At 43.4% G+C, this 17,387-nt stretch overlaps 1 protein-coding gene across 5 annotated transcripts in view; it reads right to left on the bottom strand.

The window, feature by feature from the left end:
- smg1 (SMG1 nonsense mediated mRNA decay associated PI3K related kinase) overlaps positions 1 to 10,877 on the bottom strand; it is a 60,669-nt gene extending 49,792 nt beyond the window's left edge. For 3 of the 5 annotated variants that reach the window (XM_026186268.1, XM_026186267.1, XM_026186269.1), the window contains exons 1-10: positions 10,618 to 10,876; positions 8,407 to 8,555; positions 7,858 to 8,010; positions 7,280 to 7,416; positions 6,333 to 6,391; positions 4,419 to 4,632; positions 3,687 to 3,812; positions 3,511 to 3,583; positions 1,041 to 1,138; positions 258 to 431 (exon numbers count right to left, since the gene is read on the bottom strand). In XM_026186268.1, the coding sequence (XP_026042053.1) occupies positions 258 to 431; positions 1,041 to 1,138; positions 3,511 to 3,583; positions 3,687 to 3,812; positions 4,419 to 4,632; positions 6,333 to 6,391; positions 7,280 to 7,416; positions 7,858 to 8,010; positions 8,407 to 8,555; positions 10,618 to 10,694 (1,260 nt within the window). In that variant the 5' untranslated portion in view covers positions 10,695 to 10,876. Of the gene's footprint in view, positions 1 to 257; positions 432 to 1,040; positions 1,139 to 3,510; positions 3,584 to 3,686; positions 3,813 to 4,418; positions 4,633 to 6,332; positions 6,392 to 7,279; positions 7,417 to 7,857; positions 8,011 to 8,406; positions 8,556 to 9,106; positions 9,123 to 10,617 lie in introns of all 5 variants that reach the window. The other 2 variants (XM_026186270.1, XM_026186266.1) reach the window with 2 other exon arrangements.
- Positions 10,878 to 17,387: the final 6,510 nt, after the last annotated feature.

The following is a 17,387-nucleotide window of genomic DNA, read 5'->3' as shown; positions in this document are numbered from 1 at the left end:
GAGGAACGTCTTATTGACCAGCTGCTCCTCAGGCTTTCTTAGAACAAACTAAATACTACTGGAAAATAAGGCACTGTGGTCAATATAGTGTGTATTTAAGTACTTCATCAAAGGAAACCTGGAAGATGTGCTCCTTTTACCAACAGCACAATGTTCTCAATGCATTTTAACAGTAAGTTATTTCCAAACTGCGATCCACATTTGTCAGTGAGTGCTCTCCAGATCTCCTGTTTGGTTGTCAGAGGTGCAGCTCTTACGTCTGTCACGTAGACTTCAGTAATAGGAGGTCCTCTGAACGGGCTGAATCGCTCTCCGATGCTGCGGACCACTGTGCTGAAAACTCTCAGCAGGGCTGCCAACTTGGGCAACGACACTGAGGGAGGGGGGATATCTTCATCGAGCACCTCTCCTGAGACCACGTGGCTCAGATCCTAAAGAGAGCAAAGAGTCAGCCAAGCACGAGACAAACATAGCCATTAGCTCTATGGGGCATCATTTAATTTTTATTATCTGGTAAGAGAATCCAATTTAATACCATCAAGGATCTTTGAGGGTTTCCAGTCTGAGCATAAACTGGACCCAAACACACTGGTTCCAGTTTGTTGCACATTTAAATAAAGCCTACTGAACAGTATAAGGTGCAGTGAAGTCTAGAGACTTAAATTTAGCTGATCTACAGCAGACCGCCCGTCAGGTCAGCACCGCAGCGAGTCCTTTCCCCGGGGTCTGAGCTTCAACATGGCTCATTCACCACAGAGGTTTGGGCTTTTTCCAACAGTACTTGTGCTCACTCTTTACCATACTTGCCAGTACTGAGCACGGCTGAAGACCTAACATACATCATTCAAGTACAAGTGGTCAGACCGAACTCCCAGGGAGGGATCTAACAGAGTAAACCAGTTCTGGAAGCAGCTCACAGGTGACACAGAGACCACCTGGGACACGGGCCGGGTTAAACTCAGTACTGCAGGTACCTGGCTGCTTCTCGTCACTGCACCTTCTAAATAAGTATAACTGGCTGAGAGGCTCGGTGACGTCACCTCGGCATATGCTTCCATATCCTCCAAGAACTGTCCCAGCAATGTGGTGGAGAAGGTCAGGTCGGCCACCCAAAACTGCTCCAGGCTCTGTAACCAGCCTAAGCACAGACAGGGAGAGCAGAGCTGCAGGTAAACGAGCTGAACTGTATCTGTGTTTACACATCAACCCACCCATCCAAACACATGACCCACCGCTCCTTCAAAACGTGCCGGGAGAATCACTGAGAACTTTCCAAGCCCAAAGAATATACAGCATGTACATCTTTAACAGTTTTATTCATAAAAAATGAATAAAAAGAACAAACTGTAGAGTTTAATGCTACTCTGGGCCATGAAGGACAGACCGTGTAAACTCATGAGGGCTGGAGAGACAGGGCGTGTGGCTGCTGCATTTTGCACAAGTCTAAGGCTGCGTTCACACTGCAGGCGAAAGCGCATCAAATCCGACTTTTCTGACCCTGTGCGACCATCTATCCCATCATGGTGACAGTGTGAACGGCACAAATCCGATATTTTCAAATCCGACCTGGGTCACTTTCGTATGTGGTACTGAATCCGATACATATCTGATGTTTTAGAAAGCTGCTGCTGTTTGATGGTCATGTCGCATTAAATCCGTCTTTTACGTCACCGACACAAGACAGACGCCAATTATCAGCGCCGGAGAAGACATCGCGAACGCTTCCTGTCCGTCCAGTGAAACTGCTGGGAAGAGAGCGTTGGAGAAACGTGAACATTTTATTTGTACTGTATAATCTGCAGATTCTGACAGAAACCTGCAGCTATCCTTTGAAGCAGCGCTCCTCTAAAACAGCAATAATGATCGTTATAAAGTTATTTTGTTATTTACAAACTAACTTTATAACTTAAAGCAAAATTGGGAAACGTAAAGTCCGAAGTCTTTATATTAAGGCCATCAGTCAAACAATATAGTTTGTTCTGGGTCTAAACAGAGCGCGTTGTGTGTGACGTCTTCTTTTGCGCATGCGGGCACTTTGAGCGTTCACACTAGAGCGCGTTTGCTGTCGCATTTTATTTGTAGTGTGAACGAGCAGACGAAAAAAATCGGATTTGATCAAATAATCGGAGTTGAGCATCAAGACCTGCAGAGTGAACGTAGCCGTAGTGTTTTCCCACTGATGTGTATTAAAACACTATTATAATAATCCAAGTCTAAATGTCACTCGTGATATTCCTCCAGCAGCAGCAGCAGGACTGGGGGACCTTGTTTTATCTCACAGGTGTGCCAATAACAAATCTCTTTTATTCAAATATATTTTTATAAGTTTCTTAACATCCATTTGTAAGGTTGGAGAGCTTTGCTGAATGCTTTGATGTTACTGCTGATGGAGCCGTGAGTCAGCAGCAGAACAGGTCTGCACTCATCGAGTGCTTTGAATAATTCAATTATAAAGACAGTCTCTACAACTTCTGATCATTTAACGCAGCACCATAGCATGCTGCTGTGTTAAACACTGTAAATGTGTTTCACCCACATTTGCAACTAAAAGCAGAGCTGCAATGCAAACATGTTTAGGAGCAGCTTCTGAACAACATCAAGCCCCCACAGCTGAGTTCAGTAAAAGACACAGCAGCGCTGTTTCTGTGATCACCACTGAAACCTTCACTTGGAAAACCTGACATGAAGACAATTAACCTCGAGCCTTCCATGAAGACAGAGTAAAGGTACATTTCTCATAAATTAGTTCAGATTGTGTATACATCTTATTTTATTTGACATAATTCATTAAAAGAGAGAAAAGAAAACGTTTTCCTGGAAGTAGCAGAAAAAAAATCTAAATCTGAATATAATGATCCTTCTGTGTTAACAGTCATTTTTGTTATGTGCACATAGAACTTAATGTTATGTTATTTATCCGTAACTATTGTTGCGATTCATTACAGTCTGTTTAAACTGTACTGTTTGCTGCACTGCGGCTGCTGAGAAACAGTACTTGGTCTCAGGCTGGGTAAATACGAAATGACAATGAACTCCTGAGTACTAACGATGCACTCACTTTGCAAATGAAAACACACAGCTCTCCTCTGCATAAGCTCAGGATTAGTATCAGTGACACTGGCCCTGTATGTACAGTATCACACAGCACTGGGAGTAGCTTTCCTTCTTAATGTGTCCATGAACGCAAACATTAAGGCTGTCATTTCTGGTCTCTGAATGTTTGCCTTCTTCTTTTAATCCAGGGTACTGGCCAAGTAGCACGCTTGGTCCGTACATTTAAACAGCTGCAATAGAATCTAAACTAGAGGTACAAAGGGGGTAGAAACCACTGCTCGGTGTTTCAGGGTGTGAGGCAGGAGGAATCCCAGTGGTGGCAGGGAAATGTGTGGACATGTTGCTCCCGTTTTCTCATGAACCTTTTCAATGCTCGTCCTTCCCACTGGGTTATAAATAAGCCTGCTGATGTCAAACAGCTGCAGAAGTACTGCCCGCTAACATGCGCTTACTGACCTGAGACTTGCTGGGTGAGTGCCTGCTTCTGTGTGTGGTCAATGTGCCAACCCACCAGGATGTCCACAGTGTCCTGTGAGACAGCAGAAGACATCAGGACAGTGGCTGGAAAGATCAGAGATGCTGTGATCTGAACACAGTGCACCTGTTGGTCTCAGCCATGGAACAATACTCACCCTGAAGTTGGTGCTGAAGACATGTGGGTAGCAGTGTGCCACCTGAAGAATACATTTGACACTTTGACAAAGCAGCTCTGGAGTGTCCACGTTTTCAAGGATGGACTGCAGATTGCTCATCACCATCTGAAACACACAGCAGGCCCCATCTACAGTACATCTCTGCAGGGCTTTGCATCGTCTGCAATAACATTGCTATACACGTCTATGTGATGTGAAAGTATGATATGGCAACTGGTTAAAAATTGACCAAAATATGATAAACATCCCTGATAGAACGTGTGTTTACTATGCAACAACACTGCACGGCTCTTTGAAGATTGTTACTGTAGCTACTGTCAAACTAAACTGCAGCTCTTAATTCAAACTGACTGAAAGCAATAGCCACTGCCACGGCACTGGCTAACAGCAACCAACCTTATGCATGGTGTGAATTTCAGTGCAGGTGCTGTGAATAGTTTAACAGATTACTATCAATAAGCCTGAACAACACTCTCTCTGCAAGACTTGCACTCCCTCTGCTGTTCCAGCACTAGTGTACACAGGCATGTAACATACACCTACATCTTACATCATCATCATCAGTAGTATAAATGCAGGCTAACTGGCCCTGGGTATCTGTAGCCTGAAGCTGTAACAGTGAATAGCTGCATGGTGCTGATGCAGAGACAGGTCAAAATGAACCGGACAGATAGAGTTGTACTCGTGAAAAGCATCAGGCCGTGTCTTTACCTGCATAATGTGAGAAAAGGCCTTCCTCTCCCCAGCAGCCTCCAAAGCGCGCTGTGCTGCCACCAGGTACAACAGCTTCACCTCATCACGACTGCTTGAATTGAACTTGACAAAGAGCCACTTGAAGATGCGCTCTGCCTCATAGCTGAGTACGGTGCACAGGATACCAAGGCAGGCTGCAGCATCCTGACGCAGCTCCCACAGCATCTTACTGCTAAAAACATCAACACAGGAAAAAAAACAACTTTAGAGCCGGCCTGACTATTATTTCGATCGGCTTGGATGGACAGCGTCGGTGCACAGCCATGACTCTTCAACCCTGATCGCTCAGACTCGCCACGCAGGAAGCTCTAGGAAGAGTCCTGGTGGTTCCAAACTTGTTCCACATATGGATGATGGAGGCCACTGTGCTCCTTAGGACCTTCAGTGATGCAGAGACGTCCTCAGATCTATACACTCCTACCTCAGAGGTCTACAGAGCACTCCCTGGACTTCATGGCTGGGTTTGTGCCCCGACACTGTCAAATATGCGACCTTATATAGACAAGTGTGCACTTTTCCACATCATGTTCAATCAACTGAATTCACCTCAGATGAACTCCAACAGAGTTGAAGAATGATGTGACAGATGATCAGTGGAAACAAGAAGCACCTGAGCAACGTTTTGAGGGTCATGGCAACAAAATAACAACCTCAAATATAACCTTCGTCATTATGGACCATTTCATTGAATATAGAGGTGAAAACTGAATGTAATTCATTTTGGAAAAAGGTTGTAACCTGACAAATATTTGAAACAAACTTCTGTAATAATTTCTATTAAACAGTAGAAAAAAGAACAAGCACCAGCAGCTGACTTTAGATTGAATGCGCAGAGAGCACAGCCGGAGTCCTAATGATTAATGCAAACTTTGGTGGGGACCGGTTAGCACAGTACGGTTCGCTGCTCCGTGTCCGATTTTTCCATGTTAGGAATAAATAGTAGGATTTAAGATGGCAGCAATGCATCTGCAAGGATGCCAGCTGCCATTAAACACCAAAGAAGAAGAAGAAGCAGCAGCAGCAGCAGTCCCCGGTACCACAGCTGTGTCCAAATTCGGGGGCCGCATCCTTTGGAGACCGCATTTGTAAGCCGATTAAGTCACAGCGTGGCCCACCATATCCCAGAATTCATAGCGCGGCCCAGCTAATTCCAGTTCCCAACAATGGCGGCAGCTACTTAGTTTTAATATTACTCTTATTATTCTTTCTGGGTCGCAAAATGAACATTTAACATATTTTCAGAATGTAGCTGTGTAAACTTCTAATATCTGCTCAGTTTATCAAGACAACACATATTTTCAAAAGTGCGCCGACGTTTTCAGAGCCATCTGTTACCCACTAGCTCGATAGCTGACCGGGAGGTCAAGGGTCACTAGAGCCGGTGAAAACAGGGGATTCCCGGCACATCATTTTCAAACCCCCCGGAGTTCTTTCCCTACTCAGGTTAAACATGATATATGAGTCACTCAGATAACTTAAAAATGTTCTTGTTTGGCTTTGTTCAGTGTTTTATTTGTTCCTGAGTAAATCGGTTTGGCTGAGATTAAAGTTACAGTTTGCACACAGCTGATTAAACGGTTAACATTGAAAGTTTAATAAACTCTCATCTTGTCTTTATTGTTAGTTAGCACAGACCTTAAACACTTCCAGCTGTAAGCTAATGATAGTTATAGAAGAGCAGATGCTGCTGGTGCAATAACCTGTACGTTTTACGTCCAAATGGATGATGATCCGATTAGTCGCTTGTGGCAGCGCTACTGAGCAACAGTCTGAGTTTATGTGAATATTTTAATCTCCTTTCTATTTCTACAGCCCTGAGTTATTGAAACTTCCTGTACTGCCAATGAACCCACGCACCCAGCATCCTCTTACCTCTCATTTAAAATGTCATTCAGAGTGCTAAGGATGGTGTCCAATTGTTTGACCAGAGTCTGTGGAGACAAGACAGAAGTCATTAGGATTACACAGTCTCAGTAGTTACTCACTGTTTATCGAACTACAGTCCCCTTTATGTATCAGTCACATCTAGCTAGCTCAGGCTCATATTATAGCAGCCTTCACATCAAAATATGTCTAAACAATCATGTTGCTAGGCAACTCAGTGCATGCCAGTAGTTGTTTTACGTTAAAACTAAAGCCCCCTGCAGCGCTGCAGGTAAAAGCAGTCATAATGTTTTTGTCCTTTGTTCTCACACACCTCAACATTCAGTATTTAATGAAAAAGCCCATTTTAGGAAAAGCCAGGAAAACTGAGACGATAGGGTTTTATCTTAACACAGTTACAGGCCCGAGGGTCAAAGTATTCATAAATACATGAGTACTAGAGCCTACGAAGGACCTTTAGGTAAATCAACAGTCCAAGCGGTCATAAGGTAGCTGGTCAGTTGGGGTGGCTGTAGCTCAGGCGGTAGAGCAGGTTACTGCTGATCTACTGATCGGAATGTTGGTGGTTCAATTCCTGGCTTCCCCTAGTCTGCATGCCAAATATTCTTTGGCAAGATACTAACCCCAAACTGCTCTCTGATGCATCCATCGGAGTGTGAATGTGTGTGACTGTTAGCTAGAAAACACTTAGAAAAATGTGCTTTTGCGAATGGGTGAATGCACAAGTTGTATAAAGCGCTTTGAGTGCTCAGAAGAGTAGAAAAGCGCTATATAAGAACCAGTCCATTTACCCTCACAGTGTGTGCTGGGAGAAGTAAATATGTAAACACATCGTATAATGTATTCCAATACAGTTTGCTGCACCCTGTGAGTGTGACTATAGTTGCGTTGCTGGCTATCACGGATTGAAACACCAGGAAAGTAATCTGACTGACCCCTCTGCTCTCGCCATGGCTGATGAATTCCTTCAGCTGTTTGATTGTAGCCAGCCTCCGGTCACGATCATCTTCCCTGGAGACTCGGCGCAGGAGGTTGGCCAGTCGAGACTCCTCTGAGTGAGCCATTCCTCTGTCTGCAACGACATCCCGACACTCCGAGTGAACACACATGATCCCGCTGCAGCTACACCAGTATATTAGAAAAAACTAAACTACAACCACAGCTGGAGTTCCTCAGCATCATTTCAGAAGTATATAGATGTAACTACTGCAGAAAACATGTTGGGAACATGCTCTTTAGACACAAGCTGTTAATTAGCTAGTCAGAGCCTAGTGTTCCCATGGAAACTGGGTAGGAACTGCAAGGAAACCTAAATTTAAGTCTTAATACCATTTCTCCACTTGTGTTAGAGTGGAAACTTCAGTTAACCAAACCTGGCATTACCTTTTTCCAACTGTCAGTGAATGACTCAGGCAAACCCGATCTGAACACAACGCGAGCTTATTTTTATAAGCCAACTCCTTTGAACCTGCGTTGAACGTGTGCTTCTGCATGCATTTGCTGCACCACTTACCCTGCGATTTCCTCATGTCCTTTGAAGCTAGAGCACGGTTTCCATGCTTAAAAGGAATCAAATCCGTTGTCAAGTCATCTGGCCTCAGCTCTTGCCCCAGCGACTTCCAATCAAACGTAGTATCACAGACACCTTGACCAGCTTCATATCCACCTAAGAGACATTTCATAGAAAGGCCAAGTACGCATAAGCTGCACTATTCAAATACAATGTGTGTTTGTCCATGTAAACAGCCTGTTTTACAACTTGGTTTAACCAACAAGTCAAAGAGGAGCTGACCTGCAGAAGGCTCACGACAGAAGATAAATCATTCTTTTCAACATTTCACTTTAATTAGAAATCTGCATCTTTGCTTCTTCGTTTGTCTTTAGACGGGTCAGTGACTAGAAATGAAAATCTGCAGTTAACATGAATGATGGGAGTTTAACTTGAAATTTTGACCCTGAAACTGGAAAATGTTGAAAGTGGGGCAAAAAGCTTCCTTTTTGGGTTATTTTCAGCCAAAGTCTAAGTAAGAAGTAAGAGTTTCAGCTTAACCACAGGCCTCACCCTCTTCCTGATGGGTATCTGCAGCAGCATAGACATTACTGGGCACTGCTGGCTGTTCAGGGCAACTGGAGGCCAACACGTCGTACAGTGGTCCTGAACCAAACTCTCTAGACTTCACCTCGTCCTGGCTGGATGACACACTGTTAACTCTACGGATAAAACAAACACAGACAAAAGAAAAAGACCACCAATGTCACAGCTGACTCTTGATCTAACTCTGAACTCATCCCATTACTACCAGTTTAATACTAATGAATGTCACAGTTCAACTGGAAAGTTTCAGTGCGTGACTAATGAAACTTTCAACTGTAATGACACCACAGGTTGGAGCGTATGAGCTACAGGTGTACTTCAGTGATTCAAGCAAGTGCCACTGCTCAGCAGTTATTTTTGTCTGGGAGTCGATCATTGCTAAAGCATGACCTACAGAAACATGTCACCATCTGTAAGCAGGGGTACAGCTTTTACACTGTGTGCTCCTTCTCTCTGCCCAATCACAGGTGGTGAGTGTTCTGTACAGGTAAACATCAAACTAGTCTCCAGATGAGTCGGTGTAAAGTAAAGATAAACCACGAGGGACTGCATGAAAAGCATTTGGTGCATATTCCAACTTATTGGGCAACTTTAAGGGTAAACAGTCTATTGCATTTTTAATACAGCAGAGGGAACAACTGCATTAATCACATGGTATAATACTTACATCACATCATGGCATACTGTTAATCAGAAAGAATACAAACAAAAATAATCAACACAAACTTCATCATTTCGCTATTGCATCCTCTCACAAAACATGAAGTGTTGCTTCGACATTACTGGTTGACTCTAAGCTTTGAAGCTTGCAGTATTAGTGCCAGCTTAAACGCCATCGTTTAATCATTAACAGCAACATTTAAATCTCACTTAGCCAACTAACCAGAAAAAGTCACTAAGGATGGCAAATGAAGCAAGACACCAAACAAAATAAAAACACACTAAAGCAGGAAGTAAAAATAAACTATTTAGCTGGCAATTCTGTGCATGAGGTGCAATGCTGCTCGGTAACAAGGCCTACATGGTAACTGCACTGGTTCTTATATTACAGTGTTTTACTCTACTGGAGCACTCGAGGTGCTTTATACAGCATGCCTCATTCACACACAGATACTCCGATGAATGCATCAGAGAGCAACTTGTGGTTAGTATGTTGCACGAGGATTAATTTGGCATGCAACCTGGAGTAACTGGGATGAAACCACCAACCACCCAGTTAGGCGATGACCTGGTCTACCTGAACTACAGCCACGCCAGAAATGAAAGGCTAACATTAGATTAGTTTAATGCCCAAGAAAGAACTGATGAACAGACTGTCATTTTTGTTGTCATACTACTTTAATCGTTTAGAAATTCTTTGCAAACAGATGCAAATCAGGCCTACCCCCACCCCTACTAAAACAGGAGCAATAACCTGCTGCTGAGCCCAGTCTGCAGTCTTCATTTAGCGTGTGACTACAACAACAGGCACCTGACGCTGTTCACACGTCTCACACACACCCAAAATACCCTGGGTCGACACGGGAGTATGGAAACATGGATCCCGTCTCTTACAGAAAGCTGCAGTGAGCCGCATTTCAAAACTAAGCGAGGCCTTCGGGCAGCTGCCACGCTCACAGCCAGCAATGACATCTCCTCTTTTACTCATTGCCCAGTTAGTTATTATAACGCCAACAGGTTAAAAAACCAACACCATCGTACACCTCTCTGTGAAGAAGCTGTAAAAAACGTATCCGGAAGTTATCTGAGGAGTTGATAACATTGCTTTGGGTAGTCTTTCCCATTAGCTAACCATATGTAGCCAGCGCGAAGACCCACAGCTCACAAACACTTTGAGCTACCATGTGTTTCATTTTAAATATCGCTCATCAGTAAAATACATAAAAGATCAGTATTATTTTTTCAACTGGCGTGCTTTTGTACCAAAGCCTCACAGTTGATTAGCCATTAGCGTTAGCTTGTTAGCAGCGACAGTCCACGACACAGGCTCGTCACAAGCAAGCCCTACGTTTACCGTGGGTGAGTCTATACTGCGTAAACAAGATGGTTTTATGGTTTTCAAGACAGTGCAGTTACGGTCTGTTAGTATTAAGCGTTTAAGCACAAACAAACAGTGCTTCCCTTCCATGTGGCCCCAGCTGAACACAACAGCGAGCCGTAGGCCCACAGAGCACCAACCTGGACTGCCAGTCGTTCCAGTGTGGCCGCAGTTTGTGGGCGCCGCTGAGCCGAGACCCTGTGGCTTTACGGCTCATTACCTTTTAGAGCGCTGCATGACCTACTGTCAGCGGTAACTTATCTCTCCGCAACGTTACTTTTCTCTATTATGCTTTATCAAACCTCACAAATAGGTTAGCAACTTCTTGTTACAGCTAGCTTACGGCACTCCTTCTTCTTTATGTTTTTTTGGCAGTTGTCAAACCAAAGAACGTGCATTACCGCCACCTATCCGGATTCTAAGACAATTACCCAAAATTCTTAGGACCAAATTCATTTGCCTGAATAAATGACAATATTACATTATTGGATACGTTTGCAGAAAGTCTCGTACACTTGAATCTGTGTCTACGCCACATGTTTATTCTTTGGCTATTTGGCGTATTATTTAAACTGTGATCAAAGCTGAGCGATGATATAAGTGACACATCTCTCCTGTTTCTTCTGTATCCATAATCCTAAGCAAAGGAATTTACTACTAATAATAATATCTTTATTGTCAAAAAAATCTGATGCAAAACTGATGCAACCCTATGACTGCAAACATCTTTAAAGGCCTTAAATATGTCTGTAAAAATACAACAGCAAATAAATAAATAAATAAATAGAGTAGAAGGTCTATAACTATGCATAAAAGTCTCGAAAAAGTAACCTTAAAAATGTCTGACAAAAATTTGTACTTCTGTGTGCTTGCTGGTGGTACTTTGTAACCATAAACCCTTCTACAAGCCCTGAGTCATAACCTATGCCCTAATGCAGTGGTTCTTAACCTTGTTGGAGGTACTGAACCCCACCAGCTTCATATGCGCATTCACTGAACCCCTCTTTAGTGAAAAATAAAATGTGATTTTTTTTTACTGGTGCACAAAATGAGCCATGCACGTCATGGCGGAGGCTCTGCCGAACCCCTGAGACTGAGTCACTGAACCCCTAGGGTTCGATCGAACCCAGGTTAAGAACCACTGCCCTAATGTGACAAGGACTGCCATAGAAATGTAACAACAAAAATTGTTGGGTTGCCACAGCCTGTGATTGGCTTGTTCCATTTCTCTTATGCATTTCTAGCTATTTTTTTAAAATTACATTTTATTCATTATTATTCAAATCAAATCAAAATTCACATGTTTACTTTGATAGGGCTAAAACCAATAATAAAGTTACAGACCGTGCTTATATCAAACATGTGTATACTTACTGCACTTGATGCATTTTAACCATATATAATATATATTACAGAATATGCAGAAACGCCTGCATACGTGTAAAGAAATGGCTTTGATTTTGCCACCCCATTTGATTTCCATGCCACCAGAAGAAAGTTTCTCTAGATCCGTCTTACAGTACAAAGCACCTTAAGGTGATTGTTGTTGTAATTTTGTGATATATAAATAAAATTTAATTGAAAAAAATGGATTTTGTTTGTAAATATTCTAGAAAACCCTAACGAATGTTATTAGCTCACTATTTGCCTTGTACCGTTGCCCCACCCTGGAGCCAAGCCCCATGAGAGGGTGCCCGAGGGCGAGCGTCTGGTGGCCGGGCCTTAGTCCATGGTGCCTGGCAAGGCACAGCCCAAAAAAGGGACAAGGGCACATGTTCCTGCTGGCCCACCACCTGCAGGAGGTGCAGTAGGGTCGGGTGCATTGTGAGCCCAGCAGCTGCTAGGAGTGGAGATCCTGGCGGACCGATTCCCGGTGCCCCTGGTGAGAAGCAGCGGGCTTGGGTGGGTATCCTTGCTGCCTGTATGTTGGAGTTTCTTCCAGTGGATGAGAGGGTTCATTCCCTGTACCTCTGGGTCCTGGGTCCTGTTCATTGTCTGCGCTTATCTGCCGAGTGGTGGTTCAGAGTACCCAGCCTTCTTGGAGTCCCTGGGTGGGGTACTGGAGGGTGCTCCGCCTGGGGACTCTGTTGTCCTACTGGGAGATTTCAATGCTCACATGGGCAACGACAGCGAGACCTGGAGGGGCGTGATTGGGAGGAACGGCCTCCCGGATCTGAACCGGAGTGGTGTTTTGTTGTTGTCTTAGAAATGAACTTTAACAGCATGATTGGAATATTGTATATGAACAAAAAGAAGTTAATAAAGCTTATGAAGCATTTTTATGAACATTACTTGAGAAAAACTGTCCAGTAATTGAGATTAATAGGAAACACAACTATGCTGGAAGACCATGGATGACTAAAGGACTACAAAATGCCAGCAAAAATAAAAAAGAATACCCTATATATACCTATAAGCTCAATGTTTTTAAGAGCAGTGGAAGAGAAAGAGATTTATGACATGGTTAGAGGACTTAAGAACAAAACCAGTACAGACTGGAATGATATTGATATGGTAACAGTAAAGACAGTTATTGATGGTGTTGTAAAACCATTAAAATATATATTCAACTTGTCTTTTCAAAAATGAGTTTTTCCACAAAAAATGAAAGTTGCTAAAGTTATTCCCATTTACAAAACAGGTGAAAAGTATCATTTTACAAACTATAGACCAGTGTCAATACTCTCCCAGTTCTCTAAGATACTGGAAAAACTTTTCATAAAAAGATTTGACAGTTTTGTGGAAAAATATGAATTACTGACAGATAGTCAGTTTGGGTTCAGAAACAACAGATCAACAGCTTTGGCACTGATAGATTTAATGGAAGAGATAACAGAACGTGTGGATAATAAGAGGTATGCGCTCGGAGTTTTCTTAGATCTAAAGAAGGCGTTTGATACTGTTAATCATGAAATTCTATTAAAAAAATGGAAAGGTGTGGTTTTAAGGGGAGTGGTTTTGGAATGGTTAAAAAGCTATGTAGGGAATAGGCAACAATATGTACAAATAAATGAATATAAATCTAATTTGATGCATATTGCTTGTGGAGTAGCTCAAGGTTCAGTATTGGGTAGTAGTTAAAAAAATGATCAAATTATAGCAGAGAAATGTGTAGGAAAGGCAGCTTTGAGAACATGCCCTGCTGGATCTGCAGCTCCACTGCACAGACATCGATTAAACCTGCCTAATAACACACATGCAATGAAAATCAGCTTCTTATCTTTCATCAGTGTTACATAGTGTAAATTTAACACACTTAAAGCCTGAAGTTGAGGAATAACTCAGGAGAGTTTCATGACAATAGAGTGACTTTTGTGAAAAGGAAAAAGATAAGCCAGTGATTAAAAGCCTAAAGTAGTTTTAGAATAGTGAACTGGAAGTGCTCTCGTGCTGATTGAGCAAAAGAAGTGATTATGGTAAAAATAAAAATAATTTAATCATGTGGTAATGTTTAAATATGCATTTCTCTTGTCAAGGCAACTTCTTGAGATATGACTCAGTATGCAAATGAGTTGAATGAGTGGTGACAAAAAAAAAGAAGGATTGAAGTTTCCTGTCGGGCCGTGTGAGTGCAAAGAAACATGTCTGTGACTGCGTGAGCAGAATTGCTTGGTAAAATATATAATGGTAACATACAGGATAATTAAATAGAGTGGTCAGGTCTGTGACTAAGTGCAGTCGTGCAGATCTGAAGAAGAAGTTTCTAATTTAGTGATGACACATTGTTATAACGTGTTTAGAAAGTGCTTAATGGGAATATTACTGTTGTGCAAACTGCGCGGCTTTTAACAAGATTTTCTGTGTATTTCGCAGGTGAAATTATATCAGTTGACCTCAGACTGTCAGGACGCTGAAGAACCGAGGCCAACCACTGAGATATGAGGTGGGGAAAATTAATTAACAAATGAATGAGCTCATGTTGCTGAGGGTGGAGAATCTGATTATCAGCAATATCTGGTGTGAATGCGTGTGAGTGAATGTGTGAGTGAATGTGATGGACTGATGATGTGGACTAAAGTTTTGACTGACTTGACACTGAGACCAAGACTGGACCAAGGTTAGGATGAATAAATGTTGACAAACAATTCACCATGTCGGGAAGAGAAGGGTGGATGCTTTACTTTGCTATGTTTTGCTTTGCCAAGAGCAGGAGGAGAAGAGAGACCAGAAGGGAAGAGTGTAGTTTCACATGAGGGTGGAGCTGCAGACTTAACCCTGGGGCTGCTAACTTTGGGTTGCTGATGTTTGCTTTAAGGAAATTCTGTTTTATTGACTGGGCTTAGATTATGGTATCACATTATATTGTTGGGAAAATGCCAAATGCTAAAGGGGAGAAAATTTCTGATATTACTCAGATTACCATTAACAAAAGCAGGCCACTGTATAAGTCAGTTAAATTTTATAGAGTGAAATAGTCAGAACCAAAGCAATATTTAGGAGTTATATAGGGGATTGGTAGACTTTTCACATTAAGAATAGAGTTATGGGGGACTTCCGGTGTCATGGTGGCGAGAGTAGCAGCATAAACAGGAGCTCCTGCATCGATAGCTAAAATAATCCGCAATTCAAGAATACAATTCATTAAAAGCGACTTTCCCTTCAAGAATAATGAGCGGAGATAAAAATAAGAAGGGACGAGCCCCGGGCCAAAGCTTAGAAACGCGACTTGAGAGTAAGACATATGAAACACGCTCCGAGCAAGAGGGCGAGAAGATGGCGGCGGTGGCCGCAACATCAGCGCTAGGCCCCCTCAGACAAGTGGTGAGTGAAGAAGTGGCGGAGGGCATGCAAGACCTTAAGGCAGAGATGAAGAAGGAGCTATCGCTCGTGAGAACAAGTTTAAAAGAGGACATGAAAGCCCAAATGAGCGAGTTAACACACGAGATAAATCAACAGGTTACCGCCGCCACAAGCAGGATCGAGGAGGTGGGGAAACGTCTGGAAGAAATGGAAAGAAACATGGTAGGGAAGGAGAAATGGGACATTGGAGTGAGGGATGCCATTGTTACATTACATTACACCGGTTTTAGAATCGCTGCACTGGCTCCCCGTGTGTTTCAGGATCGATTTTAAAGTTCTTTTATTGGTTTTTAAATGTCTTAATGGTCTTGGGCCTTCTTATCTCTCAGATCTGCTTTTATCATACGAACCCTCGCGGACCCTGAGGTCCTCTGGTGCTGGCCTTTTAATTGTCCCTAAAGTCAGGACACATACTCACGGAGAGGCAGCGTTTCAGTGGTATGGTCCTCGTCTGTGGAACAGCCTGCCGGAGGAGCTCAGGGCCGCAGAGAACGTACATGTTTTTAAGAACAGGCTCAAGACCCACCTTTTTAATTTAGCTTTTACTTAGCGTTTATTTATTTTATGCTTATTTATTCTATCCTGTTATTCTATTATAATTTAGACTTTACCTAATATTTATTGATTTTATTCTTATTCATTTTTTAATCTTCTTACTCTATTATATTTATATTTATATTGTATCCTGTTCTTATTTATTTTATCATTTTACCCTGTATATATCCTATTGTGTCATATCTCCAGTGTTTCCTCGAGGGCGGCTCTCTGCACCGGGGCTGTGATCGACCGTTGGCTGCTGGGTCTCTGGGGGTCTCTCAGCCTGGCTGGGGGCTCCTTGGCCTCCCTCCTGCTGTGTGCCCAGCCTGGAGGCTGCGGTCTGTGACCGGCTCCCGGGCAGACGGCTCCCTGTGATAGTGTTTCCTCATTTGGGCCCAGCCCAATTTTTTACTCTTTAAGTGTGCTCCGTGTGGTGTGGTGGGGGGGGGGGATATGGTGTATTCACATTCATTTATGTTTAATGAGAGTGTGGGAGTGAGTTGGGGTTGGGTGGGCTGTTTTAACTATGTAAAGCACTTTGTGCTACATTGTTTTTTGTATGAAAAGTGCTTTATAAATTAAAGATTGATTGATTGATTGATTGTTCAGCTGCTCCGGATAACCAGAGGCAAGCTCCCAAGAGTAAGGGTTACGGATTTGGAGGGCGGCTCAACGCCGTTAATAACATACGGATAGATGGCCTCCCTGAGGAACATAGGAAGCACCTCCATGCGTAAGTATGATGATATCGGAGTTGGGGGACGGTGTGGACTTGGGCAGCGAGAAGAACCTAGGATGAGAGAGCTTCACCGGGCGTGGAGTGCAGCCGCCGGGGGCGCCCCCTCGATCAACAGTGGTGCGCTTCTTAAAGTTCAATATTAAAGAACAAATCCTACGCGCTGCATGGAAGAAGCCGGTATATATAAAGGAGAAACGGATTTTCTTTGATCACGACTATGCCGAAAACATACAAATGAAGAGAAAAGAGTATGGCCCGGTTAAAAAAGTACTTAAAGAAAACGCCATCCGGTTCCAGACCCCGCTCGCTAAAATGCGGGTTCATTTTGACTCGGGAATGGTCCTATACAATAGCGCGGAGGAAGCTGCGGCGGATCTAAGAAGACGCGGATACACGGTGGGACCGGTGGCCACAAGAAAGCCCAAAGGCATTACGGCGGAGATGATCAGCAGTATCCTACCGACAAGCGTGGTTGGGCCGCGGCGCGCCGGGAATACAGCTGATCTACGCGGGAGCGCACGGGAAAAGCTGAAGGTTTTCCAGCACACGGAGGACGTCGGTACGGAGGAGTAACACCTGTGCCCCACCCACCCCGTTTCGCTGTTAAGATGAACATAAGACCAACGGAACAACAGGTGCGCCGGGCTGCTGATCATTACAGGGGGGTATATGGTTGGATGGCCTCCTCCCCTGGCTGTGATGGAATATGGCACGTCGATCCCCCTTTGATCATAGAGTGGTGAGGGTCCGATGCAGGTGACTCACATGTTTTTTGTTTTTTAGTTTCCCTTTTTCTTTTAAAATAGGGAACGAGAGGGGCCCCACACTGTGGCA

Source organism: Astatotilapia calliptera, chromosome 12 (assembly GCF_900246225.1).
Source record: "Astatotilapia calliptera chromosome 12, fAstCal1.2, whole genome shotgun sequence".
Classification (NCBI taxonomy): domain Eukaryota; kingdom Metazoa; phylum Chordata; class Actinopteri; order Cichliformes; family Cichlidae; genus Astatotilapia; species Astatotilapia calliptera.
Note: the sequence above shows the minus strand (reverse complement) of the source record. Positions and strands in the feature narration are given on the sequence as shown.